Source organism: Opisthocomus hoazin, chromosome 12 (assembly GCF_030867145.1).
Source record: "Opisthocomus hoazin isolate bOpiHoa1 chromosome 12, bOpiHoa1.hap1, whole genome shotgun sequence".
Taxonomy (NCBI): domain Eukaryota; kingdom Metazoa; phylum Chordata; class Aves; order Opisthocomiformes; family Opisthocomidae; genus Opisthocomus; species Opisthocomus hoazin.
In genome coordinates this window covers 15,967,370-15,993,604 of record NC_134425.1, presented here as the reverse complement: position 1 = coordinate 15,993,604, position 26,235 = coordinate 15,967,370, and the positions used below count along the sequence as shown (strand labels likewise).

The window sequence follows — 26,235 nt, the reverse complement described above, 5'->3', positions numbered from 1 at the left end:
ACAGCTCCTCATCTGCGTGCTGTGCTTGGGCTCGAGGAGGTTAATGGGGCCTCCGTGACGTCCCGAGCAGCGGAGGAGAGCTGAGGCCAGCCCAGCCAGGGAGCAGGACATGGCTGGACTAGCAGCTAAGGCTGTCTTAGGATTTGCTGCCCATTGTTCTTTCTCCTGTAAGCGCCCAGGCCTTGTGCACCGGCAGCTGGAAGCCTGCAGGAGGGACTGAGGGTGTGCGTGGAAGGCTATAAGCTTATCTCTTCATCCCCCTGCTGCACTAATCGACAGGATAAAAGAGATTCTTCCTCCCTGGGGAAGATTATTCCTCCCTGTCGAGGACCACTGTTCCTTAGTTAAACTGTTACTCTGAATTGGTGCGTAGAAACGTGTGTTCACTTCACTTCCAGGTCTCAGCCAATGCATCCCGTAAGATAACAATCCGGGTGAGAGAAGATCGTTCAGAACAATGTGGAGGTTTCCTGTTGAGAGTAAAAGCGCTGACCATGTCGGGATGCCCAGATGCCGTGAACAGACTGGGAAAGGTGTTTCGCGGTGTAGTTACTGCAGACGCTGGTGTGAGCTGGTGCTGCAGCAATACCTGCGGAAATCCCTGCCGCTTTCCCCGTTTGTGTTTCTGATGGCAGTCTCCACCAGTCTGTACTCGGTGACCTCGTCTTTTCGCCTGTATGCTTTTTGAGTCCAGGTCTCTTGACCCTGAGCTTTCTCAGTCAAGGTAGTGGTTCAAGTACCCTGTGTCTAACTTGCTGACACATTTTGGAGACATAGATGTGAAGCAATCCAGGCTAGAACGTGGTATTACCCCAATTTAACAGGCCAGCTATTTCCCTAGGCAGTACAGTTAGAAGAGGCATCCCTGGCTGTAGAGAAAAGCTTTGTGTTTATTGGTCTTGTAGCGGCTGTAATTTTACTGCATTATTCTAGCTGAGTATTCAGTGCTTGTACGGGGAAAATCGCCTGGCTATTTCCATTCGAAAAGCTGGGTTATAGGAGTTCACAGCACCAGATGGCTGCGCGTACTTATAGTGCTGTGGATTATTAAAGGGCTGTTGTATTTTCCTCTTTCATCTTTGCTTTATTCCTCCTCCCCACATCAACAAATTAATGCCGAATGCTTGGGAATCTGTCCTGCGCAGACTTTAGCATGTTACATCTTTTCACTGGAAACTTTTTGTTTCAGCTCTTTTTTTTTTTGAGCTGGTTGGTTTTGATCACCTCTTTCAGCGATGCCTGGGACAGTGCAAGCCTCTCGGTGCTGGAGCCGCAGCGTGGTCCCGGGCTGATTCACCACGTGATGTCTCACAGCTGCTGTCCCCAACCTGCTCCTGCGGTGTTGACACTTTCTGTTTTCCAAAGTCAAGCGGGAACCTCCGAAATTAGACAAAACAGCTGTGTTAGTGTGAATGTGTGAAAGGCGCGAGGCAGAGAATACTTGCGGACCTTTGGTTAATTTATTTTTGCAAAGTAACAGCATGTCACTTGTCTGCCGCCAAATACATCTGATTTTTAAAATGCAGCTACTCTGAGAAACGGCAGAAGATGGAGAGAAGTGCCCAGCTTCCAGCGCAATTCGTACGGGTTAGATTGAGTCACTTCTGTGGAAAAAAAATGCCTTTGCTGTTCGTGCTTGTGACACCTTGGCGCCATCGCTGTCCAGACTGACTTTTTATAGTGGTTTTTAATGGTCCAGATGTCTTCAGCGGGGCCGCAAACAGCAGCAGTCGGTGAACATAGACCAGAGACATATGCAGGGACATGTACACAGTTCCGAGCGTTGGGATGGCCGGCTGTGTCCGTAGGATAGGAAGCCGCTGTTGCAAGCCTTGCATCCCACGTCGGTTCTGCAGGGCCAGAAAGGCTCATCCTGGTGTGTGTAATTAACATCCCTCACAAACTCCTTTGTATTAAAAATTCCACCTGCCTGGGTCAGGGGTGGTCTCCGCAACTTCTTGAAGAGCAGTGTCTGCATGGCCTGCCGGCGTGGAGGTACGGATGTGTAGTGGGGGGAAGGTGCACTACTGAAATCTACAGGCTTCTGAAATCTGATTTAAAAGAATTACTTGGGGGGGGGGGGGGGGAAGCAGCTTGGAAACTTGACTGTAATAGAAATACTTTAAAGAGCTAGTGTCCAGCAGGAAAATGGATCAGAAACATCTTCGTGGCCCCATCTGGAGTATTGTGTCCAGTTCTGGGCTCCCCAGTTCAAGAAAGATGAGGAGCTACTGGAGGGAGTCCAGTGGAGGGCTATGAGGATGAGGAGGGGACTGGAGCATCTCTCCTACGAGGAAAGGCTGAGGGAGCTGGGCTTGTTCAGCCTGAGGAAGAGGAGGCTGAGAGGGGACCTTAGAAATGCCTACAAATATCTGCAGGGTGGGTGTCAGGAGGACGGGGCTTGACTCTTTTCAGTGGTGCCCAGCGACAGGACAAGGGGCAACAGGCACAAACTGAAGCAGAGGAAGTTCCGTCTGAACATGAGGAAGAACTTCTTCCCTCTGAGGGTGATGGAGCCCTGGCCCAGGCTGCCCAGGGAGGTTGTGGAGTCTCCTTCTCTGGAGATATTCAAACCCCGCCTGGACACGGTCCTGTGCAGCCTGCTCTGGGTGACCCTGCTTCGGCAGGGGGTTGGATTGGGTGACCCACAGAGGTCCCTGCCAACCCCTAACGTCCTGTGATTCTGTGTGTTTTAAGGTGAGAAGAAGCCAAAAGCCAGCATAAACCAGTTACCTTGTTAGCCGATTTGCGGTACAGGTTTTGGTGACCGCTTGACAGCAGCATGCGCTCCCGTCCCAGGCAGGGTAAAATTCAGGGGCTCGGCTCTGGGATCTAAAGCCAGCCCTGAAAGCAGCCCTGCCCACGCAGCTCTGCTCCCGTCCCTGCCTGGGTTTCGTTTAGCTAGAGGAGAAGGCTCACGCTGGTAACGCAGGTCAGCGTTTCATTTCAGATGCGCGTGTGGGGAGCTCTCTGCGGCATACGCCAGGTCCGTGCTCGCTCTGGCTGTACGTGAAAGAGGTGGGTTGGTTGTTCCAGCCGGAGAACAACGCGTTGTTTGTTCCCCATGTGGATGGTGCCTCAATAGCTTTTATGCTGATGTGAATAACAAGCAGGGGTGGTGATGGGATTTCATCGCAGAGGGCCCGGCACTGCACGCAATCACCTAGCCTAAGTGACACTCATAACAGCATCTCTTGCTTTTCCTCCTCCTCCTCCTCCAGGCTCGGAGCCGGAGCCTGAATAAACCATAGCACACTTGAGAGCTCTTTAAGGCATTGTAAATGAGGCTGCTTTCCCCTGGGTTTATTATCTAGCAGGGCTGAAGCTGCAGATCGGTGATGCGCCCCGTGTTTTATGCCGCTTGGAAATGGAGGAGATGCTGTTGTGGGAAATGCTGGCACACCTTGGAAGTGGCAGCTGTCGTTGCTGAGGGGCCAGAGCCGCAAACCTCCACCGCAGGCGTTTCTCCCGGTGTCGGTAGGGCTGTAAGACAGGCTGTGGCAGCAGTTTCGTACGTGCTGTGAGTGCTGCTAATTCTGGAGTCCGTGCCAGGTACTCCCTTGGGCTGGTGGAGCTGCTTCTGCAGCCATCCGGTGATTCATGCCAAGGAACAGTGGCTGAAAACCCCAGCAGAAAGATTAACAGAAGCTCTCTCATTTGGCTCGCTTTGGTTGCACGAACCAAGCCGTCTGTGGTGGTGTGATGGGGAGTGCAGTATCAGCAAGTGGATGAAGAACAGAAGCAGCGTAGCTATCTTCTGTGCCATGGAGCGTCGCTCTGAAGAGCGATAAGGGCGCAATCTGAAGGCAGTCCCTCTGACCAAGTGGACCCGTTCAACCCAGTCTGTCTGTTGGGGCAGGCTCATTCCCAATAAACCTTTTTTGTCTTCTAGAACTTTAAAGTAGCCGTCTGATGGTTTTCTGTAGGTGAACCTGGCAGGAACACTGGTAGGGCTTCTCAGCCTCTCTGGTGCCTTGAGGCTTCTCCAGCGCTTGGTCAGACTCTTCCTAGGAATCGGTGGCGCTGGGGCACAGGATTTTTGGCCTAAGAGTGATCTTTTGCAGCTGTGGTAACATCCTTTGGGCTTCATCTTTCTGCAAAGACCAACTGGCACGGGAGCTTCAGGCCTTTGCAGAGGATTGCCCCTCGCCTTCCCCGTAATGTTGTCTTCAGAGCTCATATCCGTTCTCCTGAAAGCAACACGTAGCTTGGGTAGGAATCAGGAACTCAATATGTCTTTTTCCTGCAGTGGGTACTGTCAAGACTAAAAGCAAGGCTTGATATTCAGGTGACTGGTGGTTCTTTTATTTGCACGGGACTAACCGGAAGATCCCGCTGTGGCTTGGCATCTCTAAAGATGATGTCAAGGACCTTCAGCGTGTGTGTGTGTGTAGGCTCGTGCAGTGAGTGCTGCACTGTGGAGTCGAGACATCTCAGATGGAAAGGGAGGAGCTGCTGTTAGCTTGGAGAACACTGTAGTCAGGCTCAAGCAGGTCACCTGTAAGAACTGGCTCCATCTGAAAGTTGCCTGGTTGCCATCTTGGACTTCACTCACTGTTTTGCCAGGCAATGGAAGCATGATGAGGCTTTGGAGTTTGAGCATTAAATGGCCACCCTGTGCCACCTGAGTGACCCTGTGGTGGTCCTCTAGGTTGGCTTTGAAGGTGCAGCGTGCTGGAAGGTGTCACCTGGGCTTGGAGGGATACCAGGGGACAGGCACTCAGAAGAGGAGGGAATTTTGCGAGTAACTGCAGTGCTTAGGTGTATGATGTCCATATACATCTTTACAGCCCGTCTTCCTTCCCCTCTTCCCGAGAGGCTGCCGAACCTCTTGGATTCGGTTGTTGCATACAGCAGCTCTGCATGAAAGATAGAAGCGAGGACTGGATGACTGCACAGCTCATCTCGGAGGTCGTGAGTTACTAATTGCTGGGTTTCCGTTTCAAACATCCTCACAGTTACTAGAGAGAGTTCGGCAGTCTTCCCTGCTCCTGGGGATCTCCATATGCCCCAAGATTTGTCCTGGTTAGTAGGTAGGATGTGGTTTTGGTGGGGGTTTTTTGGGGTTGGTTGTTTTTGGGTTTTGTGGTTTTTTTTGTTTTTGTTTTTTGTTTTTTAATTTAAGGATCCTTTATGGCTTGCAGCAGTACTAGGCTTTTCTGCATCTCCTCTCTTCTGATCTCGGAAGCCCGGCAGTCCTGCTCCTGCCTGGTGAACAGAGGAGAGAGCACCTGAGAGCTGTTGGCCTGCAAGCACGAGCGGGTAGGTCTTTGCCAGTGCTTCTGATGGTTAGATCAAGGAGAGCAGAATGATGGCAAGGCATCCTCCTTGACTCTCTGCTGAGCCTGCAGACGAGAGTAAAGATGTGCTGTTGAGTTTCCTTTGGTCGTTGCAGGGACCCTTGGTATTTCTGTGTCAGGGTGAGTTATTCAGGTTTACTTACAGCAGCTCTTCTGCTTCCCCCCTTTCTTTAATTCTGCTGGATCATGTTTTTAGCCACTCTTCTAAATTCTGGAGTTACAGACATGACTTTCCAGAGGATGTTCAGTCCTCCAACGTGCAGGTCGATAGTTTCCAGTGTCAAACTAAGTCTCCATCTAGTGTTTGTCACATGCAAAATGAGGTTTGTGAAGTGGGTGCTGCTGTGTCTGGCTCCCCCAGACAGAGGACTTGATGGCAGCGGTTTGAAAGGCTGGTCACCTGTAGGAGGTCTCTGCTCGGGCTCTGCGCAGGATATGGCTGTTCTACCTTTTTTTAATATGTGTAGAAAGACACCAGAACTACTGTAGTACCTTTTGAGGAATGCGTCTAACGGAGGAAAGGGCGTAGAAGTTATGCTCGGGCTGCATTGGGTTTGAAATTGGTTCAGAGAGGAACAGGAATGCAAGGTGAACAAGTGTCGGTGGCTTCCCTTCCTCTTCGTGGCGGTTTTGTTGACCTTCCTCGGCTTTTACACAGACTCCTGCTGCTGCCTTGCAGTATTCATCAGAAGGGTTCCCGGCCTCTGGCTAAATTGAAGCTGCTGGTTTGCCAACTGATGCAAGGTTTCTGGAGAGTGGATACTTTTCTCCAGAGACTGGGGTTGAAAACCGTTCGATTTATTCCACTCAGTGCTTCAGTAGAATGTAGCCTTACCTATTTTTGAAGAAAACAAGAAAGGGCTTCAGTGAAACAAAGCCGAAGATGTGTATGGTGCAGCAAACGAAACCTCTGGCTGCGTAAACAGATCAATAAACCGATTTGTGTTTGCTGACCAGAACAAAAAATCTAATTGCAAGGACTCCATATTCAACGTTTGTGAAGCTAGAGTAATTGGAGTAGTGAGAAATCCAGTCCACTTTTGTTTGGAGCTTATTCTCCCTTAGGTTTCATTAAACTGGGCTGGTGCAATGCACAGGCCTCTCGAGGCTTAGGCTGGTTGTGTGTTCACAGTTTCTAGGTCTTCAGGCTGATATGTTCTTCATGGATTTCTTCAAATTCTGAATTATCACATTTGACATCTTTTAATATGACTCGAAATGACTGAAGTGATGCTGTTCCTGGTGTTCAGGGGCTCGTTCCACCTGCCAGAATCTCCTGCTCTGTGGCGGGCAGCCATCGGTTGGCTGAAGCTTGAATGCATCCGAATGGCAAAACAGCTCTCGGGTCGCTCCACGTTCCAGGCCTGTGCAGTGCCCAACCTCTGCGAGATGGAGTGACGCTCTCTGGCATGTCCTGAAGGTGTGTTTCCAAGAAGAGCATTGCTGTGTCAGTCCTCAAGTATTTGTCATTTGAGTGTGTGCCTTGCATCTCTTGGGATTTAGGTGAGGAGGAGAGGATGGAGATCCTGGCAGGATTGTACCTCTGTGAGGGACAGTGTTCAGAAAGGTACAAGATTTGAGATAGATACTTTGAAATGGAGAAAACACGTTCACACGACTCCAACCTTACTGTTTTCCCTGGGGTGTTTCTTCCCATCTAAGTCATCTTGGTGGCTGGTAACAGTAACGAAGATGACAGTGAAGAGCTCTTGACTAGTTGTTGTTGCAAGGAGAGTAGAATTGTCGCCAGCAATTAATGTGGCTGAGTTAAAGCGGTGAATTGGATAGACGTATTGTTAGCTTAGACCTCTCATCAGCGTTCTTTGGAGAGCAGAAAATGAGTCCTCTGTGAAGGAGGCGGAACGAGGTGAGCTCTCTGCCTGCTGGGAGGAGGACAAGGAAAGAAGTGGTTGGAGGTTAACGGGGTGTGGACAGGTAATGACGAATTTGTGATTTTAACTGTACGAGTAGCTGATACCTTAAATGAGTCTAAAAAAAAAAAGCTACAGAAAATAGGGGTTTTTAAAAAGTTTTTGAAGTCAAGCCTGGTAAAAGTGGAGGCACAACCTCTTGTTGCTGGGTTTCGTTTGGATCTGCGCGTCTATGGAAGAGAGAACCCAAAGGTCGCCTGGAGCTGGAGTTTACCGGGAAGGTGCTGTGCTGACCTGCCAGTTACCACGCGGTACGAGCCTGCTGCTGTCCAAGAGTGTGCCACTGAGGATGAAACCCTGCAGGCTGATTCCTTCGCTGTTGGTTAACAAAGGAAGCGCCTTACCCAGAAGGCTGGTGGGATATCTGTAGGCTTGAAAAGTGATTGATGTCTCCCGGTGGCAGAGGCAGATTTGGCTTTTTGGCTCTGTTGTTATAAAGAGCTTCGAAGGGTCCATAGTTCTGCAAAACAGACCAGCGTATTCAGTTGCAATGGTAACCTTCATTGTGGTTTTTGCTACATTGGGAAAGGTTTTTTTGCTATTTTATTTATCCTCTTTATATAAAAACAAACACTTTAATGAGTCTCTGATCACAGACTGTCCCTGTTCTATTCTAACAAGCGCCTGTTTATTTCCTGCTGTTTGTTGTCAAGATGTGTTCCATTGGCTAAGAAAAAGCGATTGAAGGCCGGTCGTGACAAACTTATTATATTTGAAAGCAGTAGACAGGAAAGGTTGTATTTAAAAAATTTTTTTTGTAAACTGATTTTGTTCTTGAGACGTGGAGGGGAGGGCGTTTTGGAAATGGTTTCAGAGCAGAGAGGAGGCATCTGAGCCACAGGAGAAGGCTGCACCTTCTTCCTGAGCCCTCTGGCTCCAGGCAATAGAGGTATTGCCATTTCTATCCTGAATACGTTCCGGAACATCTGTAGTTTTTTATTCACGTACCAGTATTTTCTTTATGTCGAGTAGTTCGTCTCATTTTCTCTCTTCTCTTGCGTAGTTATTGACAGCGCTCATATATCCCGCTTTAGCTCAGCTGAGTACACCAGACTGGTTTAGTTGTCGCTTGTAAAATCAGACATTCTGACCCCTGACCATCCTGGCAGCGGTTCCTTAGCTAGAGCTGGCGTCCGTGGTGTGGGGCCAGGAGCAGAGCTGTCGCTCTCGGACTGTCCTGCCTTGCGTTATACATCTCCCGCGGATTAGCTCTCCCGCCGGTGCCTTCCAGTCATTTGAAAGAGGAAATTGCTTTCAGCAGCAATAAATTGCAGACCTCAGGAAAAAAAATCCGGGCATACCTTTTTTAGACCTTGGCACGAGAAAAGGACGTTATATCTGACTGCGTAGTTGGTGGACCCGAATTTTAAAATAGCTGGGTGCTTTTCTCCCTCACCAAGGGAAGAGAGCAATGGAAGACGCGGAGTAGCAGCCTTTTTCTTTTTGACCGCACATGCTGTTTCCACTCAGTCACACGTATGTGCTTGTACATGACCTTAATTATTGTATCACAGCCTTCCCTTCATTGCATCAATCTGCTCGGGCTTTTTTTTTTAATTCTACTTGGGACGTGGTCTCTGTCTGCTTGAAAAATTCAGCATTGGTGGTTTCGCGAGGGGTGAGACCCACATGACACCCGGCGACTGCAGAATCCTGCTCTTGGCTGGGTCCGTCCAACGCCGGGGGTTTGTGCGCTAGCCGTGCTGCCGCCTCCACTCCGCCCTGACGGCGGGGTTTGCCACGGCTTGCTTCCTAGCTTCGCCCACAGCCCTGCCTTCACCTCCTGCTGAGGGAAATATTCTCACTTCCCATGTTAGTATGAATGCGGTAGTTTGTCAGAAATGAAACAGTTCCGGCACACGTGGCTATAGGTGTTTGCCTCCCCCTAAAAGGCTCTTGAAGTAATTGTGTCTCGTTCTCCTTGGGCAGATGCTGTTAGTTACAGCTTGGAAGATCTGAGGATGAAAGAGAGAATGGAAGGAGCCAAATGCCCTGAAGTGCCTTTTTGGGGTGGGAGGAATTAATTAGCGAAGCTGTGCGGGATGTTTCATTCTAATCACCTCCTTTGTGTTTCAGCCCTGGCCCAGTGTGTCCAACCTGGCCAAGGATTTCATCGATCGTCTGCTCACAGTGGACCCCAGTGACAGGATGACAGCCCTTCAGGCCCTGAAGCACCCGTGGGTGGTCAGCATGGCAGCCTCGTCCTCCATGAAGAACCTGCACCGTTCCATCTCGCAAAACCTGCTCAAGAGGGCATCTTCCCGCTGCCAGAGCACCAAGTCTGCGCAGTCCACCCGCTCCAGCCGCTCCACCAAATCCAACAAGTCGCGGCGGGTGCGGGAGCGGGAGCTGCGAGAGCTCAACCTGCGCTACCAGCAGCAGTACACGGGCTGAGCACAGGGACCTGCCAGGCGTCTTTTCCGATGTCTTCTCTGCGGCGTAGGCGCGCAGCACCCGTTGCCGCACGCTGGCTCAGTGAGGAACATCCAGGTTCCTCCCTCCCTCCCTCTGTCCAGGTGTATCCTCCACCATGAGGAGGTGTCCCCCGGTGCGGAGGAAAGGGAGTCTCGTGGTGGGCACCGCACCCTGCGAGCTGTGTCACGGGCTCTCGTGCGGCGAACCGGGGAGCCCTTTTGGGCTCGGAGCACGGCTCCAAGCCTCAAGTGCTACACAAATTAAGGAGCCACGTGGGGAGAAGAGCTCTTTCTGTAGCCCGGGAGCTTGGTTGTTCATAGTTATTTATTAATTCCAGAGCATTAAGTTTCTCTCTCTTGCATATGAAAACAAAAGAAACCACTTTATGTGTGTGTACATGCACCTATGTGTGTGCACATACACCTGTGGGTGTGTATATGTATTTAAAAATCATATATACACAAATTCTGATCTGGTTTAGTCAGACTCTGTGGTGTGTTTGCAGTGAAACTGGTGTGAGTCACATGCAGTTGGGAGCCGGATGGCTCTGACTCACCGGCGTGCTGCCCACCAGCTCCTCATCCCGATACGGCGCCGAGGAGGTGCCAGACAGCAGTTTTCCGTGACGGCTGGGCAGCTGCTAGGTGTCCCCCGAGGGCTGCCATCGATTTGGTGACTCAAGGGTTTACTCAAGCTGTGTGAGAGCTGCCGGGCTGAAGCGCTGCGAGCCCGGAGCCGGCGCCTGGTTCCTTTGATCCAGACTGGGCGGGTGCATCTGATAGAGGGGTGGGAACAGGATCATCGTACCGCAGGGACTTCATGGTACGCAGGGAGATGTCTTTGGCAAGGCAGGTTCTGGAGGGTTCTTTGTCCTCCTGGAATTATCCTTCCGCTGTTTGCAGCAGGACCAGTGCCTACCATGCAGGGTTCGTTCTTGCCATGACATGGCCCTGTCATTTCTGTGACCTGTCACACATCTCACGCTGTTCAAGCTGGCGTTGCTGGCTCCATCACTTCCCCAAAGCTTTGGTGGTTCCAGGTGTTGCTCCCTGCCTGCGGGTTTGATGGGCCTCCCCTGCTTTGCGTGCCTGTTCTGCCCCAGTCTTGCTGTCCCCTGCGCTGGGGCAGTGAAGTGGTGGTGGGACCTGCTGGGATGGCCGCAAATGGCTCTGTGGCATCAGGGTAGGGGCTCGAGTAGTGGAGGTCCAGTCCTGGAGTTCAGCAGTGACAATGCCCTGGAAATGCTGCAGAAAAGCCTTGGAGCTGTTAGGTGTGACTTAAATTTGGCAGGAGAAAGCTGTCTTTCAGGTTTCCTTGTGCTAGGTGGGTGATGCGGGGTCCTTGTGCAAAGGACCTCTCGGGGAAGGTGGATGCTGCGTAGCTGAGCTTGGCACAAGCCTGCCGAGAGGTACCTTGCCCAGCAGTCAGAGCAGCGGGGCTGATGGCACAGGCTCAGTGTGGATTCTGCCCCTCATGAGAGCAGAGACAAGGGCTGCAGTGAAGCAGAATGCTGGTTTTTGAAACTTTTCATCTGAAGCCATACGGTTTGCTTCATGCACTTAGGACGGGTTTGCTCAGCTCCGGGCTGGAGGCGCGGGCTGTGCGAGCTCCAGGGGCCGGCGAGCGTGGCCTTTCCACCCAGGACTGGTGTCTGTGCTGCTGTGTTGTCCCGTCAGCCAGGTTTCAAGCGGCCGGTCGCATCTCCAGGGAGCTCGAACTCCACTGGCCACAGCCCCTCTTGGTCAGCAAGCAGCGAAGCAGCGCAGCTTCAGTGGTAGAAGACGGAGTTTTCTGTGCTAAGGAAAAAAAGGGAATTTCTAGGCATGGGCTTCCCACTGCAAAGCTGGGATGGGCCGTAACCGCTGTGAGCAGAGCTCGATGTGCCCCAGCTTGTGGTGGGGAGCACAATGGAGGAAACCTGAGGACAGCCAGTGTGTGTGGCAGGGGTGAATTGTAAATCCTCTGCATGGTTTTGCATATTATTTTGAAAACTCTGGGTCCGCTGCAGACTGCCCTGTCTCTGAGCGATCATCCTGCCGTATCACAAGCGATCTTTCATCCATCAGCGTTAATGGGTACCGCAGAATTACTGAAAATTGTTTCTTTTTAGCTCTGTGGACTGCAAAATATTTCTTCAGCTTCTTTTACCTTCTCACCTAGTGTTCCCCGGTTCATTACTGTGAACTATAAAGTAGAGGTGATTTCTGACGAAACGGGCAGCTTGCCGCGTGTCGCTTCGTAAATGACTCAGTGCCGCTCGTGTTCCTGCCAACGGCTCTCCAAAAGCAGTAGCCACCCTGAGACAAATAGCAGCTGGAAGCTGCTTCTTCCCCGCTGTGTGAAGAGCTGGCAGGGTGCTCCCCTCGGAGCCGACTCTCGCGAGAGGCTCCTGCGTGTTTGGAGCAGCGCACCCAGCCACTGTGATCCCTGTTCCCTCCTGGGTGCTTTCGTGGCCCTCCCTGAATCACCCAGCATGTTTATCCTGAAAACAGATACTTTCCCTGCGCAAGGAGGTCACACTGATGAACTGAGCCAAGACCTCTGGAGCCTGGGCGCCTTTCCTTGACCATCCAAGTGCACAGATGTTGAGCAGATGTCTACCCATGCTCTTCCTTCATGCTTTCCCTCGTGGGGGATAAAGGAAGGTGGAGAGGAGGTCAGGAGCTCGAGCTCTGGTCTGAGCGAGCTGGTTTTCCACCTTCACAAAGCAGAACAGAAATCTTCTCATCTGTGACAATTTCTGCTTTGCTGCTCTTCTCTGCCATTGTTTTTCCACCAGGAGAAAGGTCAGAGTGATGCCATTCGTGGGCTGCGTTTCGGGGAGCGGGGTGTTGCTGTGTCGGTTCCTGGCACCCTCAGGTTTCTGTGGCGATGCCCTGCGAGCAGGGAGGTGAAATGGCCGAAGGGAGGATCCCTTGCCTACGTGAGCAACACTGGGCAGCTGCAGCCTGCCTCGTCGGGGTGTGGGGTGCTCGTGGTCCCCAGGCATCCCGCTGCCAGGGAGCTGCAGAGAGGACCAAACCCATCCCTAAGGGGGTTTGTCTTTTCTAGGGAGAACTTCAGTTCAGTTTACAAATGCAGTGTTTTCTTGTTTGCATGGAAAAATCAATGTAAACCTGGGGAGAATTTTCACGGGCTTTCCTTCCATCATTTGCTTATAGAACTCTTGGCTCAATCTCTCTTCTTTTTCTACATTCAGTATTTGCAGGAGTTATTGTACCCAGACCAGGACACGTGTGGGCAGAGGGCTGACTAGCAGAGCTCCGTCCAAGTGTCCGTTGGCATCCTCGGTGATCCTGCTGTTTTCACTCTGTCCGGAAAACTGTGCTGGTCCAAAGGCTACGTTGCAAGGTCCAGCTCAAGAACAATTCCTCGGGTGCTTTTGTCCTTGCCCTCGGGTGCTTTTATCCTTGCAGTTGCGGCACGTTTTCAGCTGGTCTGGGCGGGGGGGACAGTCAATGTGCTGTGATTTTGAGCAGTGGTTCAGGTGCCTTCAGTCTGTCCCTCTACAGAGCTCTTCACTGTGAATTGTCTCAATCATCTGTCTTCGTATGTATTCCACAGGAGCATCTCAGCTCTCGGTTTGTTGTAAGCCTCAGGAGTTTTCGGGAGTGCCTTGTTTGGGGATTTTAGAAGCTAAATTCTCTCTGAAATGTCCTCTCTTTCATTTAATTTTTAAATCTCTTTCTTTGGCTCCTAATGGTGGTTCTGAATTTGGCTCCCAGGGTTTTTTGGAAGGCTTCCTCTGGTGCTGAATTAGCCGGGAGAGTGCAGGTAGGAAATGCATGGTCCAGGCCATCGCAGAGTTGCAGTCTTCATGTTGGGGCGGGGGGGGGGGCGCGGCAAATCTCTCCGAAGGAGCACGCTTATTTTCCGTACTGGTGTTTGTACAGTGAAAGCGAAGCTGGAATGACACCTAGTGGCAAACTGGAGTGGGTGCTTGCCCAAGAACAGCCCTCTCCCAGTTACGTTCCCTGGGTGAGATGCTGTCACGGAGAGGAATCTGGGTTTGGTGTGCTGAGTGCCGGTCCTGGACGTGCAGCAGCCTTCTCGGCGAGGCACCGTTTGCTCCTGTGCTGATCCCAAAGAGCAGCATTTTAACCCACGGTAGAGGTACGAGTAGGAGTTTGCAGGCACTCGCTGGAAGGGATGCTCAGCGCCAGGGAAAAATCACGTGCAGTCAAACGCACCGGTGTCCGACAGAGATGCTCCCCAGCACCCTGCCTTGGGGAGACATCTCAGGGGACCCCAGCAGAAAGCGAAGGCTGAAGCTGATGCTGGAAGCAGCAGGTTTGGGACTCCCTCCCACCGTGAGACACGATGGAGCAGCTCAGGGTGCTGCTTCCCAGCATATTCCGTTTGAGGGAAATGCAGTTTATAAAGGAGTTATCGTTGGTTGTCTTTGGGAACTTAGCTGTGCTGTGTAGGACAGTCCCATCATTTTGTCCGGGGAGTTCGGCTGCTCTCTTGGGGGAGAGAATGATGGCTTCGAAGAACATGGCCTGTTGATCCCTTGGGTTGTATATTTTTGGGAGGGTTATTGGAAATGAACGTGAAAAGGTCTTTCAGAAATAATGTTAGGTGGTCTGCTGACTCACATCCCGATTTTTGAGTCTGTAATGTATTTTTCTACGCGTTTTGCTAAAACAGCAATTACTTGTCCATGTTTGATTTACTTCTCAGGCTTCTAAAAATTACCATGTTAGCCTGGCGGCGGTAGAAACCCCCTTCCTTCCGTCCGGGAGGAGTCTGTGCCGTTGAGCACCGCAGCTGCGGTAGCATCCAGATGCTCCTGCCCGTTCCTGGACTGCGTTGCTCTCGGGAGCGTCCAGCCATGTGTGAGGGACGGCTTCACGGCGTTGTGATGAGGGGGAGCCCGGGCAGGAGGGCTCTGACCCGCTGCCTGCAGTGGCGGTGGGTGAACCAGCTGCAGCGTAGAGCCTGCGTCACCTGCTTGTTTTGGAAATGATGACCCCTCAGACTCTTCACTTCTTTGGAATTTGGGTATTTTCTTCTTTTAGGTACAGATATTTTCCGCTCTGGTAACTGACATTCATTCTTATATGCTGCTCCACTACTTGATCCTGTTTTCTACCGGGGGGTTTGGCTGAGGTACCAATATAGGCAACTTTTCTGTGATGCACAAACTGGAATGGGAATCATGGTTAACTCGGCTACGGGGCAGCAGCTCTGGCTTTGGCTCTGCAGGAGCCATGGTGAGTCCCGGAGCGAGGTAAAAGCGTCTGTACGGTGCCTTGCAGGTGGGAGAAGGCTCCCTCTGAGGACCCTGCGGCGCCGGCTCAGCTCAAGGTGATGTTGTACAACCTCGGACAACTAGTGCATGGCTGCTACGGGCCTCTTACCTCTACTTGTAGTTGGGAGAGGCGAAACTAAAGGTTCAGAGGATGAGGCAGGGTAAATCAAAATCTCAATTGTTTGACTTAATACCATTTCCTAAATGATGCAGAGCAACCTGGAGGTTGGCTTTTGGGAGGGATCACACCCTCTGGAGGAGTTCCAGACTGTTCCCTGGCAGCAGCGGGAGCCCAGGGGTTTGTAGGGAGGGTGCTTACGTCCCGGCCTCTGCCCACCTCAGCTTTCTCCCAGAAAATATCACCAAGTGCCTGTACTGCTCGGTGCCGGATACCCAGCCCCAAGTCGCCTGCCTCGCTCCTGGGAGGTTTTCGGTGCTTTTCCCTGACTGCTCGGTCTGCTCTTCCAGCCTGGATGAAGAGCGCAGCTCCGGGGCGCTGCGGGGGCCTCACCCAGCAGTAAATCTGCGAACACCTCCCCCGCCAAGTGAAGCAGCCGGGATGCGGGTGGCACAGCACCGTGGGGCTTGGCCCCAGCGAGGCATGTTGGAAACAGCCGCTCCCGCCTGGACGCCCAGATGCCGTGAGTTTTCCTGTTGCCTCTCTCTACGGAAAGACACCTCCCGGGAAGCTCTCGGGACCGGCAGTCTTCTGGCACTTGCTGTTATTTTCGGTCGCCAGATTTCCGGTGCTGGGTTGGAATGGTTTGACAGTAACTCCAGCTGCGTCCCGTTAGCCTCCTAACGAGGCAATTTTGAGAAACATCCACTGCTGTGACTTGCCTTTTGAGTCCTGCCTTTACTCTGAGGACTGTCGTGCAGGCTGAGGTCTGAACCTTTGTAATTAGTCCATAATGTTACGATGAGATGTACAGAATTATTTATTTTGTGTACTCTGTGTCGTGTAAAGGTATTCCGTGTACCCCACCACTCTGCTGTCGTTCCTTCTGGCCCCTGGATGGCTGAAAGGCAGCGCTGTCCCAGCTGGGAGCGACGGTCCCACCGTGCCTGTGGAAGGGTTTGCATCCCTTCCGTGCGGCCACAGGGTAGGGAGCTGCCGGAGGGAGAGCTGGTGCGGGGCTGGGGTGTTTGCGGGGAGGCTCCGGGTGAGCCCAGCGCTCAGCCTCATGCCGGGAGGCAGGGGGGTTGCAGCTGAACGGGCACTTTGGGGCATTCTGTTCGCTTTTCTTTGGTGGCACAGAGGGCCAGAGAAATACCCTGGTTTGCCCACAGCACCTCCTCACCTCTCTGGTTTCGCTGCAAGCAGCTCTTAGGGGTGAAACCATAAAAAACCTGTAATACCAAGCGAGAACTGCCCCCGTTTGAGCCGTGTCCTCCTGGAAGGGAGGTGATTTTCCAGGGGCGAAGGGACCCTGGCCCAGCGGTGGCAGGGGTGATGGTGACCTGGACATGCAGAACGAGCGACCCGTCATTAGCCAGTTCCTGTTGGAAGCTCCACCTGGCCACCGCTTTCTCCTGCCGGTGTGGCCTGTCCCCGTCCCCCTTCCCTGCAGCTGGCTTCACGGTCGTTCAGGAGCCAGCTGAAGCTAGGACCAGCTCGGGTCGGGTACCACGGGCTGAAAGCGCATTCTGGCTGTCAGAATGCTGCTGCGCCAGCCGGAGGGGAGGTTTTGAGGAGCTCGGCCCCCGTGCCCTTCTCCCCTGCATCCCAGGCGAGGCTTTCCCAGGCAAAGGAGCCCACGCTAGCAGCTTCCCAGGTTTCTCCGCAAGCCCTGGTTTGCTCCCGTTGCTCCCTGCAGAGCAGACCACTACATGAAGCTTGGTTTTACCCAGCCAAGCTAAAACTTCTCCACCCTTGGCTGTACTTCAGCAGTTTTGGGTTTTTTTCCTAAATCCAAGCACGTGGGCCAGCCTTCTTGTCTTCTCCTTCCACTCGTGGGCTGTAGCCCTTCCCCCCAGTGCCTCTGTAGCATCATGCGTTCTCTGCAACGGCTCGATTCGAGAGTGATGATCACAACGTTTTGGGGGCTGCGATTCAGGCAGCGAAGGCTTTATATTGCGTTCCTGTCACTGGTACAGGAAAAAGCCCCCCCCCACCTCACGCTGGGACAGTGTCATCCTGCTCCCCTGCCCGGGCTCCTCATGCCCAGCTCTGGCTGGAGCTGCCAGCGACCGGGTTTTAACCCAGTGACCACGTGTGAACATGAGACTTACTGTTTTTTGCACCTGCTGTTGCCTCGAGAACCCGTTTGGGTCAAAAAGCTGCTTTCTTCTGAAAACCTGGTGCCTGGCCTGGAATTTTGTTTTCAGCCTCGAATTTTCCTTTGGGCTGGCCTTGAGTTTCCCGCTCCGTTACCTGGCGGATCTGCGGGTGTGAAGCGGCCCCCTGCCCCCTCTCTGGAGCTGCTGTTGGCATTTCTGGCTTCCAGCTCCGTGTTCCCAGGCTGCCCTAAACTGCAGGCAGGGATCTCTGAAGATCCCGTGTGCCCACCAGCACCCACCCTCCATTGCAAGCCGAGAAGCACCCTGGGGTGCTTGGGCTATCGCTGCAGTGAGTTGTGTCGGTTCTCGCTGCAGCCTGTGGAGCTGGAGAGGGTAAGAGCACAGGGGGGAGGCTGTGGTGGGGGGCTGCTTGTGGGCACACGGGTGGGGTCGCAGCGGGGCTGCAGGTCCCAGGACAGGCGCTAGCACCAGGGCTGTGCTCCTGCGTGGCCACGAAGCCGGGGCCAGTGGCCCGTTCCCAGGGCTGGCCCTTGAGCCGTGGCCCCGGGGCAGGAGAGCCACCCCAGCATCCCGCCACCCCAGCATCCCACCCCCCCCCCCCGCAGCTGCCTGACCCCTCGCCCTGGGGCTGCACGCTGGGGAATAGCATATTGCCCCCCCCCCCCCCCCCCCATCCTGGACGCAGAGGGAGGGGATGTAGCGTCTCCATCGTCCCCCGTGTCCCTGGGTGATGCTCCCAGGGTGGCACTGGGAGCCATCCCCAGGGGGATGCTGAGCTGGGGGATGGATTCCCCTGCCCCTTGCCACCCACGCATGCCCTGACCCCTGCCCTGGCCCCCCGGGGAGCAGAGCCTGGACACCGGTGGGTGACTGCAGAGCTCAGGCTTTATTTCTGGCAGCGGTGCCACGCAAGGATGGCAGGAGCAGGCAGAGAAGCGTTGCTGGAGCACGGAGGTCTCCCCGGGTGCTGCAGGGACAGGCACAGAGATGCCTTTTGCTCCCGATCTTCACCCGGCACCCGGGGAGGAGGTGACCGAGGGCCAGCGGTCAGGATGGATGGGGGAGAGGCAGAGCTGTGCCCTCCCGTGGGCTGGCAGCACTCCCTGGTGCGGCAAGACCCCCTCCATGCCCTTCCCTGTGGCCATGAGCCACGGTGGGCTGGCTGAGCTGCTCCCCACCGTCCCTGCAGGGCCCAGGCTGGGGGAGCAGCGGCACCAGGCCTTGAGGCTGATCCGAAACAGAGGAAGACCTCGTGGGGCTGAAGCCCTCCTGACACGTCAGGGTCTAGCGAGGCTCCAGCCTGCCTCGGAGCTGGGGCGGTCACAGACTCCACGGCCAGGCTGGAGGCTTGGGGAAACCCATGTAACTGTGCAGCCCCTCGGAGATGTGGACTCACCCCAGCTGCAGCCTCCTTTGCTCTGTGGCTCCTCTTTCTCCTGCAGGCACTGGGCCAGACCCGGGAGCCCTCCATTGCGGCCTCAGCGGGCCAGAAATACAGCCACAGGGCTGATTTTTCTCCCCACCTGGATCTCCCAGGACTTGCCGGGGACGGTCTGCTCAGCAAGGCAAGACCGGAGGATGGCGGCACATCTCCAGACTGTCCCAGTGCTGCGTGAAGGGGATGCCGTGAGCCCTCTCTGCTCTGCTCCTGGCGTGCAGCCTCGGAGATGTCCTCGGTGGTCCGTACGTCCGCGGGGAGGGGGGGGCTGCGGGGCGCAGCATCAGGCACACTTGCCCTTGCGAAGGCAGAAGGGCAGCTCTGGCGCGGGGACCAGGATGGTGCTGAAGATGGGCTGGTAGCTCTCGGGCGGGACCTGGGGGTGCTGCGCCATCATTTCCAGCACCATGTGCCGTACCTCCCTGGAGACGTCACCGCGGAGGTCCAGCAAGGTGGAGATGTGCTCGTCGCTGGGCAGAGAGCAAGAGGTGAGTTGGGGCAGCACCCGCCGCGCTCGTGCAAACCTCCCGGCAGCCAGAGAGGCCGAGCTGAGGCCAGGGGACAGCGGGTACGTTGCACCAGCTGAACTTTAAAATTTGCTTGAAAATAACCCCACGAACCTCACGAAGTAGGTTTTGACATTTCAGGGGTTTTGGCCCATTCTGACATTCCTAATCTGGCGTTTTGTGATTTCCCACCCTTTGTTTGGCCACCAAACAGACGGGTCAGTGCCACGGCAGAGCTGCTCTTTCCTTTACATCTGTGCCCTTGGGTCTTTGCAAGAACCCTTCAAATCTGGAGCACGGGGAAAAGGAGTCCTTGGGGACAAGGGGGAAAAAGCCCAGCGTTCTGCCTTGCTCTGCAGCCCAACCTCACGCGCTCCAGCCCAAGCCTGGCTCCTCTGCCCCATCTCGCGGGAGAGCTGAGCAGGGCTCCTTACCTGACGTCGGGGTACTTGGTGATGAAGCCCAGCACCTCCAGGCTGAGCAGCGTTGGGTCTTTGAGGCTGATCAGCTCCCGCAGGGCAAACACAGCCTCCAGGCTCTGCCGGCTCCGGTCCAGACCCTGGGAGGGAGAGGGGGAGGGGACTGGTGAGCTGCAGCCGGTCTTCAGGGGGGGCCTGGCACCTTGGGGCTGTGTCTCCCCACGCTGCGCGTCCCACCGATTGGGGCCGGCTTGCCTTGAGGTGGGACAAGGCCGTGCAGCCGTGCTGGGCAGGCTGAATGGTCCCCGAGTCCCTCATCCAGCCAGTTCCTCCCATCTTGGCTTCACAACTACCCCATCCCGTTAGTGGGCTGCTCTACCTGCCCCATCTGCTGTAGGCTGGAGGGGAGCGGGAGGCCGACGGAGGCGAGCTCCGAGCTCCTTGCACCGACCTGGCTGTGCGGTGCGACGTGACCCTCCCCTCCTGTGGCCCAGCCCCGGCTTCCCGCAGCACCCCGGCACCTCTCACCAGGCCACAGAAGAGCTCACGGAGCTGCGAGGCATCCTGCAGCAGGCGGTCGCAGAGCTGGCCCCGCTCCTCCTCGCTCTTGCACGCCATCTTCTTCTGCATGAGGGCCCGCAGGTACTGGCTCGTCACCAGGAGCTCGCTCTCCGTCAGCAGGAGCTGGGCCAGGGAGAGCGGTTAGCGCTGGGCATTGCCTTGGCGTCAGCCCCCGATCGCCCAGGGAGAGGGGCTGGGTGCAGAACCCAGCCCTGGGGACAACCTGCTGGAAGCCCCCTGGCCAGAGGGTCAGAGAAAGTAGCAGAACTGGGGGGAACCCTATCACAGAATCATTAAGGTGGGAGAAGACCTCTAAGATCACCAAGTCCAGCCGTCACCCCAACCCCACCACGCCTGCTAAACCACGTCCCAAAGTGCCACACGCACACATTTTCTGAACCCCTCCAGGGATGGGGACTCCACCACTGCCCTGGGCAGCCTGTGCCGATGCCCGACCACTCTTCCAGTAAAGAAATTTTTCCCAATCTCCAATCTAAACCTCCCCTGACGCAGCTTGAGGCCGTTTCCCCTCGTCCTATCTGCACAATGGTGTGCTCAGGGCCGCTCCGGAGGACGCGGGCTCTCCAGCAACCCAGCAGCGACCGCATCTCCTGTACCCCAGCACAGCACTCCGCCGCCCGACCTCCTCGCCTCGCAGACAAGCGGCCATCCGAAGGCCATCCCGCAGCAGCCGTACCGTGCAGACGGGTTTCCTGACGCGGGAGAAGTCCTTCGCGTACTTGTCAACCACTTCGCAGATGCTGCTGACGAGCTGGGACCCGCAGAGCCACTTGCAGGACGGCAGCTGCAGGCAGAGGGGCTGACAGAAGCAGAGGAGCAGCGTGGGGCACCCCGCATCACGTCGGGCTGCACAGCACCCCACAGCCATGGCCCTCAAACCCCCGCTGCCAGCAGAAAGTCAACATAAAAGAGCGGGCTAAAGCAGGGAATGGCAGAAAAGCACTGGGGCTGCCCCTCCCTGACACCCAGAGAGCCACATTTCGGGGTTCACCTGGGTCACGATGCCCCACCGTGGGCAGCACCCAAGGTCTGGGCAGCAAGCTGCTCCCCACACGCTCGCTTTTGGCCTGTCCCGCTGCCATTTTATTTTGGATTTCCAGTCCTCTCCACTTCCCTTGGGGAGACACAACGTGGTCTTGGCCGAGGGCTTTGAGCTCCCCCCTGCCTGTCTTCCTGCCTGCAGGCCGACATTCCCTCCCTGTCTCTGCTGGGGCCGGGGCATTCTCCGCGCTGCCTGCGAGCATTTCTCCCTTTAGCTGCTCTTTTGCTTTCATGGCCTTCAAGCCCTAAAGAGCAGTGCCACTAGATTTTCGGTCCAGACTCCAGGAAAGCTAAATTTGGCTACGCTGGCAGGAAACGACTCGGGCAGTCACGCAGGGGCTTGTATCCTCTGCACAGACGCTGCCTCTCTCCTGCTGGTTTTCTGCCACCAAAGAGCCACAGAAAGCAGTGCCAGGCAGCTGGGGGGGCCGTGGCTCCCGGTCTCTGCCAGTTACTGGTTTGGGGGCCACCAGCCGTCTGCCCAGCGATACAGGGTGGTGCTGAAGGGCGACAGACATTGCCTGCGCAGCGGGCGGTTTATCAAGGTCTGGAAGCCAGGCTGGCAGGGACGGCTACAGGACGATAGCAAGCCCGTGGGGCTCACGGTGGGGATGCCGGGCAGGGACAAACCCTCGCCGGGGGTGCAGCAGCAGGGCTGTTCCCGATGGGACGGTGGCAGCCGCAGGGGCTGGGGACGGCCGTACCTGCAGGTCCAGGAGCAGCTCCTCCAGCAGCAGCTGGCAGGCTTTCTTCTGTGTCCTGTCTAGAGCAGCCCGGAGGGATGCGGGGACTTGTCTGCGGGCAGTGTCGGGGTGCAGGGAGGCGACAGAGGAGCTAGGTGAGACAGAGAGGGAAGGAGGGGACAGGTAGCCTGAGAAGCGCGGTGGGGGATACCGGTTCCACATCGGGCTGGGGAGTGGGGTGGCTGCCAGGTGCCGGCGCGTGTTACCCGAGAGCCAGGTTGTTGTTGAGCATGGCCAGCAGGTAGGAGACGTAGTACTTGGGCACGGTACGGTCCTTCTGGTGCTCCTTCCCGCACTGCACCAGGGCTTCCCGCAGACTGCAACACAGTGAGTGAACCGTGACCGGTGGGCAGAGCCCCGGCCATCTCACCACAAGGGCCTGGAGCTGGGATGCTCTGGGGGCACGTGGGCCTCCCGCAACCCTCCCAGCTCTCTTGGCTCTTTCCAGCTCCTGCCACCAGGCTGGAGAGTGACTGGTTGTTGGGTAGGGTGGGACAGCGGGACCCGTTCTGGACCCCTCAGGAGAGTGGTGCTTGGGGCAGCAAGCCCTGGGAGCCGACAGCAGCCCCGTGGGCAGACGGCCTTCTGGCACCCGGACCAGTGCTGGGTGCCCCACAGCAGAGATGGCCACCGGCAGCCTGTGGTGCTTGGCCACGGGACCCATGGTCTTTGAGGACGGGGAGGGGTGCAAGGGGCTCCACTGACCGGCCCAGAAATCCCTCGAGCTCCTCCAAGGCCATGTTGTAGACCTTCTGCTGCAGAGAGTCCGTGATCAAGGAGGCCACCTGGATATTCTCATTCAGCATCTGCGCGGGGCAGGCAGAGCGGAGGCGAGTCGGTGGGAGGCTGCAGGCCTCGGCCCCCTTTCTGGGGGCTCTCAGCACAGCCGTGCTCCGCGGTGCTGGGGACCCACCTGCATGATGATGACGGGCAGGGCTGACTGGAAGAAGCCCTGATGGTCCATCTCGGGTTCCTCTTCCCTGAACCATTCCTTGAACTCCACCTCCAGGGTCCTCTGCATCCACTCGAGCACGCTGGCCTGGGGGATGGACACCCACCACAGTCAGCCCAAGAGGTCGGCCACCCCTTCCCTTGAGACCCAACATAGCAGCGAGTCCCAGGCCTCGTCCCAGGCTCCTGCTGCTGTCAGAGCAGGCAGCGGCTCAGCAGTGGCCATCGCTCCCCGTGCCCGCCGCACGCCTGCCATCCCGCTCACCCACCTTGACTTTCACCACGTATCTCCTCTCCGTCTGATCCACAAGCTCAGGGGACAGCAAGGGACCCAGAGCAGAAACGTCCACCTCTGGGAGAAGGTCAGGGTGACCCATCATCTCTGGGCTGGAAAGCAGAGGTGGGACAGGGCTGGGAAGACCTGTGTTTCTCAGCGGCTCCCAGCTCTCCCTCTGCCCTCACCGTGGCCATCCCTGGGCAGCCGGAGCCACTCTCCCACCCTGCCCGCGTGCTGGTGGACAACCCACCTCTCCCTCCCCTGCTGACCTGTGGTACACGCGAAGGGCCCACTCCAGGAGAAGGAAGAGGGCCTGTTTGTCCAGGTCTTCTCGGAGGATGTCCTGGAGGTGGCTCGTGAGGGCCTGGTGGTAGGTGACAGTGCAGACACCGAGGATGTTGTAGTGAGCTGGGACACACTGGACCATCAGGTCCTTCACCACACGCAGCTCGGACACAACGTCCTTCTGCAGCGCCAACAGGTGCCTGCCCAGCCCCGGCCCCTCAGCGTCCACACGGGCAGCATGGAAGCGGGCTCCTGCGATGGTCTCCTGGAGAACATGGTGGAACTTCTGCCTCCAGCCCTTGGGGCGGCCGGGGGGCAGGAAGGCAGCCTCCAGCAGCAGGGTGTCATCTATTTTCTCCTCCCGCTCGATGATCCTTACGGCGGTGACGAAGAGAGCCGGGTCCTCACGCACCAGCCGCAGGCCGCTGCCCACGATGTCCCACAGCTGCTTGGCCAGGCTCTCGTTGAGCTCCTGCAGGCCACCAAAGTAGGACAACACAGTCGCCTGGGCAGTGGAGAGCCCACGGAGGTGCAGCTGGGAGAGGATGTTGTCCCGGAGGTGCTCCATCATCATCACTTCCGCGTGGGCCTCCAGGAGGTGCTGCCCACGGAGCAGCCACAGGGTGTGGGAGAAAACCTCGTGGACTGTGGGAGAGGGAGGAGAGATGCCGGGACTGAGTGCGGCGGGCAAAGGGGGTCACCACCATGGCCGCAGGCGCAGGGAGATGGCGAGGGGAAGGGTCTGAGATCTGGGAACACCGTGCCGGATCAGGCTCGGGGAGACGGTGCCATCTCCATCCCCAGACACTTTCCGAACCCAACCGGGGCTGGGCTGGAGTTCACCCCAGTGCCTTCCAGCCCAAACGCGCGAGGACCAGGCCGGTGCCTTACCGGAGAAGAGCTGGGGCAGCACCCGGACCACCGAGGCCAGCTGCACGTGCTCCGCCATCAGCGCCCGCATCTGCTGGAGGCCCTGGAAGCAGTCCACGCTGTCGAGCAGGGCCCACCGCGCAGCCCCCAGCTCCTGGCAGACGCTCTGCACCTCCTGGGCCGCCGACCGCAGCTGCTCCAGCCCCGCACCGACCCCCTCCAGGTAGGACTGGATGGTGGACTGGGGAGCAGAAGAGGACAGAAGGGCAGTGGAGGAGCTCTCGAAGGCCGCAGGACCCACGCGCCGCTCGCCCCAGCCCTGCCAGGTCTCTCTTGCAGGCAATTCCAGCCCCACGAGGTCACGCCTGCCTCTGCCACCACGCCATCGTATCTCCCAGACCTCCTGCGGTGACCCCCGTCCCATCAGACCCAAGGACACCCAGCTTCAGGAGACAGACTCCAGCAGCAGGATGGGTTCACTTCACCCCTCTCTGGGTAAACTGAGTCACGGTGACTATTTACAGGGTGGGGGGGGCAACGGCTGCTGTGCAGGAGGTGGGAGAAGGGCATCACTTTGGAGCGACCCAGACAGAAGGGTGAGCGGTAACCAGGTCTCTCCTTTAATTTTCAAAGGTTATTTTGCTTCTGGAAAATATTTGGAGGCCGCAGGGCTCCACGCGTGCACCCCAGGGCACAGGCAGCACCCCAGCAGCCGTCTGAACCCTCCTCTGAAACGGAGTTCCGTCTCTTCCAGCCATGCCCTGTTTTCTCCGAGGCTACGCTGCTTCAAACAAGTCACCTCCTGGACAACTCCTGCCTGCTGGGGTAGGAGAAACCATCTCCAAAATCACCGGGAGGAGGCTGGGGGGCTCAGACCGATGGGGTCCTGAGGCAAAGCGTTCCTCAGGTTGTGCAGACGGGGTGCAGAGTCTACACCTCGGTGCAGAGGTGGAGTTTCTGCTGCAGGGGCTCTCGGCCCACCGTGGGGAAGCAGAGCCTTCGGTGCGGGGCTGGGATGCGATGGGGAGCGCCGACGCCTGCATGCGGGCTGTGCTGAGCACCCCGTTGGCATCTTGTTTTGAAGGGTGGTCCCGGAGACCCATTTTAACCCTTCGGACACTGCCGAGGTGCGGGGCAGGGGCGTGGGGAGGGAGTTTACCACATCTTTTCCCCAAAACAATCACACTTCTCCCACCAAGCACCAGCTGAAGGACAAGATTTTGCCAGAAGCGGGGGAAACAAGACGCCCCAAGGCCGAAGAGCCTGGCTGGGGTCCCTGCTCGGCGAGGCGTCAGGCGCCGAGCACCCACCTTCAGCCGGGACTGGATGGAGCTGTTCCGCTGTGTCTCCCGGCTCCGGTACTGCCCCAGTCCCTCCAGTTTCTCCGGACGGTAAAAAACCCCCGAAGCCCATTTCAGAGCGGCTCCTCTCGCCAGCTTCTCGGCCTTCTCCGCTTCCGGCCACTCCGGGTCTGGGGACGAAGCCGGGGGTTAGCAAGCGAGGCGAAGCGCGAAGGCCAAGCGCGCCCGGACGTGGGAAGCGGGACGGCAGCGGGGGGGTCCTTCGGCGAGGGTCTCCCCACCCCCCCCCAGGCCGGGGCCCCGGCGCTCCCCCGGGGAGCTGGGGGGGGTCCCTGGGCGGGGGAGCGGAGGGATGGCGCCGCTCGAAGGGAGGAGAGCCGGGCGGGGGGGGCACCAAGCCGCGGGGGGCTGAGAACCAGCGCAGTTATCACACCCCCCGCCCGCTCTCCGTCCCCAGCCCCGCCCGCACCGGCACCCCGGGGGGATGGGGGGTTCGGAGGCGGCGGGGTCTTGGCGGAGGAGCTCCCCCCCTCCCCGGGGACGCAGACCCGCCCCCCCCCTCCCCGCTACCTGCGGGGCTGCCGCCGCTCTCGCCCCCCGCCGCCGTGCCCATGGCCGCGGCCGCGCTCCCGCCTCAGCACCGGGCGGGTGGGGGGGGGGCGGTACCTGCCTGCGGCCCCC

At 56.7% G+C, this 26,235-nt stretch overlaps 2 protein-coding genes across 6 annotated transcripts in view; one reads left to right on the top strand and one right to left on the bottom strand.

Moving 5' to 3' along the window:
• The window catches only part of PSKH1 (protein serine kinase H1), a 37,305-nt gene extending 23,834 nt beyond the window's left edge, over window positions 1-13,471 (top strand). For all 3 annotated transcript variants that reach the window (XM_075434258.1, XM_075434259.1, XM_075434260.1), the window contains exon 4: window positions 9,308-13,471. In XM_075434258.1, coding sequence (XP_075290373.1) covers window positions 9,308-9,625 — 318 coding nt within the window. In that variant the 3' untranslated portion in view covers window positions 9,626-13,471. The remainder of the gene's footprint in view (window positions 1-9,307) is intronic.
• A 4,537-nt stretch (window positions 13,472-18,008) lies between these two features.
• EXOC3L1 (exocyst complex component 3 like 1) lies at window positions 18,009-26,213 on the bottom strand. Of its 3 annotated transcripts, XM_075434257.1 has the most exons (14): window positions 26,125-26,213; window positions 25,564-25,724; window positions 24,275-24,494; window positions 23,763-24,028; window positions 23,368-23,648; window positions 23,091-23,208; window positions 22,784-22,909; window positions 22,576-22,676; window positions 22,077-22,187; window positions 21,832-21,961; window positions 20,763-20,885; window positions 20,033-20,188; window positions 19,520-19,644; window positions 18,009-19,049 (listed from the first exon to the last, which is right to left on the bottom strand). In XM_075434257.1, the coding sequence occupies exons 1-14, from the start codon at window positions 26,165-26,167 to the stop codon at window positions 18,863-18,865; spliced, it is 2,148 nt and encodes a 715-aa protein (XP_075290372.1). In that variant the 5' UTR covers window positions 26,168-26,213; the 3' UTR covers window positions 18,009-18,862. The 3 variants fall into 3 exon arrangements, with proteins under 3 accessions (XP_075290372.1, XP_075290370.1, XP_075290371.1); XM_075434255.1 differs by having other exon boundaries at window positions 23,368-24,028; XM_075434256.1 differs by having other exon boundaries at window positions 20,763-20,870; window positions 23,368-24,028.
• Between the last annotated feature and the right edge of the window lie 22 nt (window positions 26,214-26,235).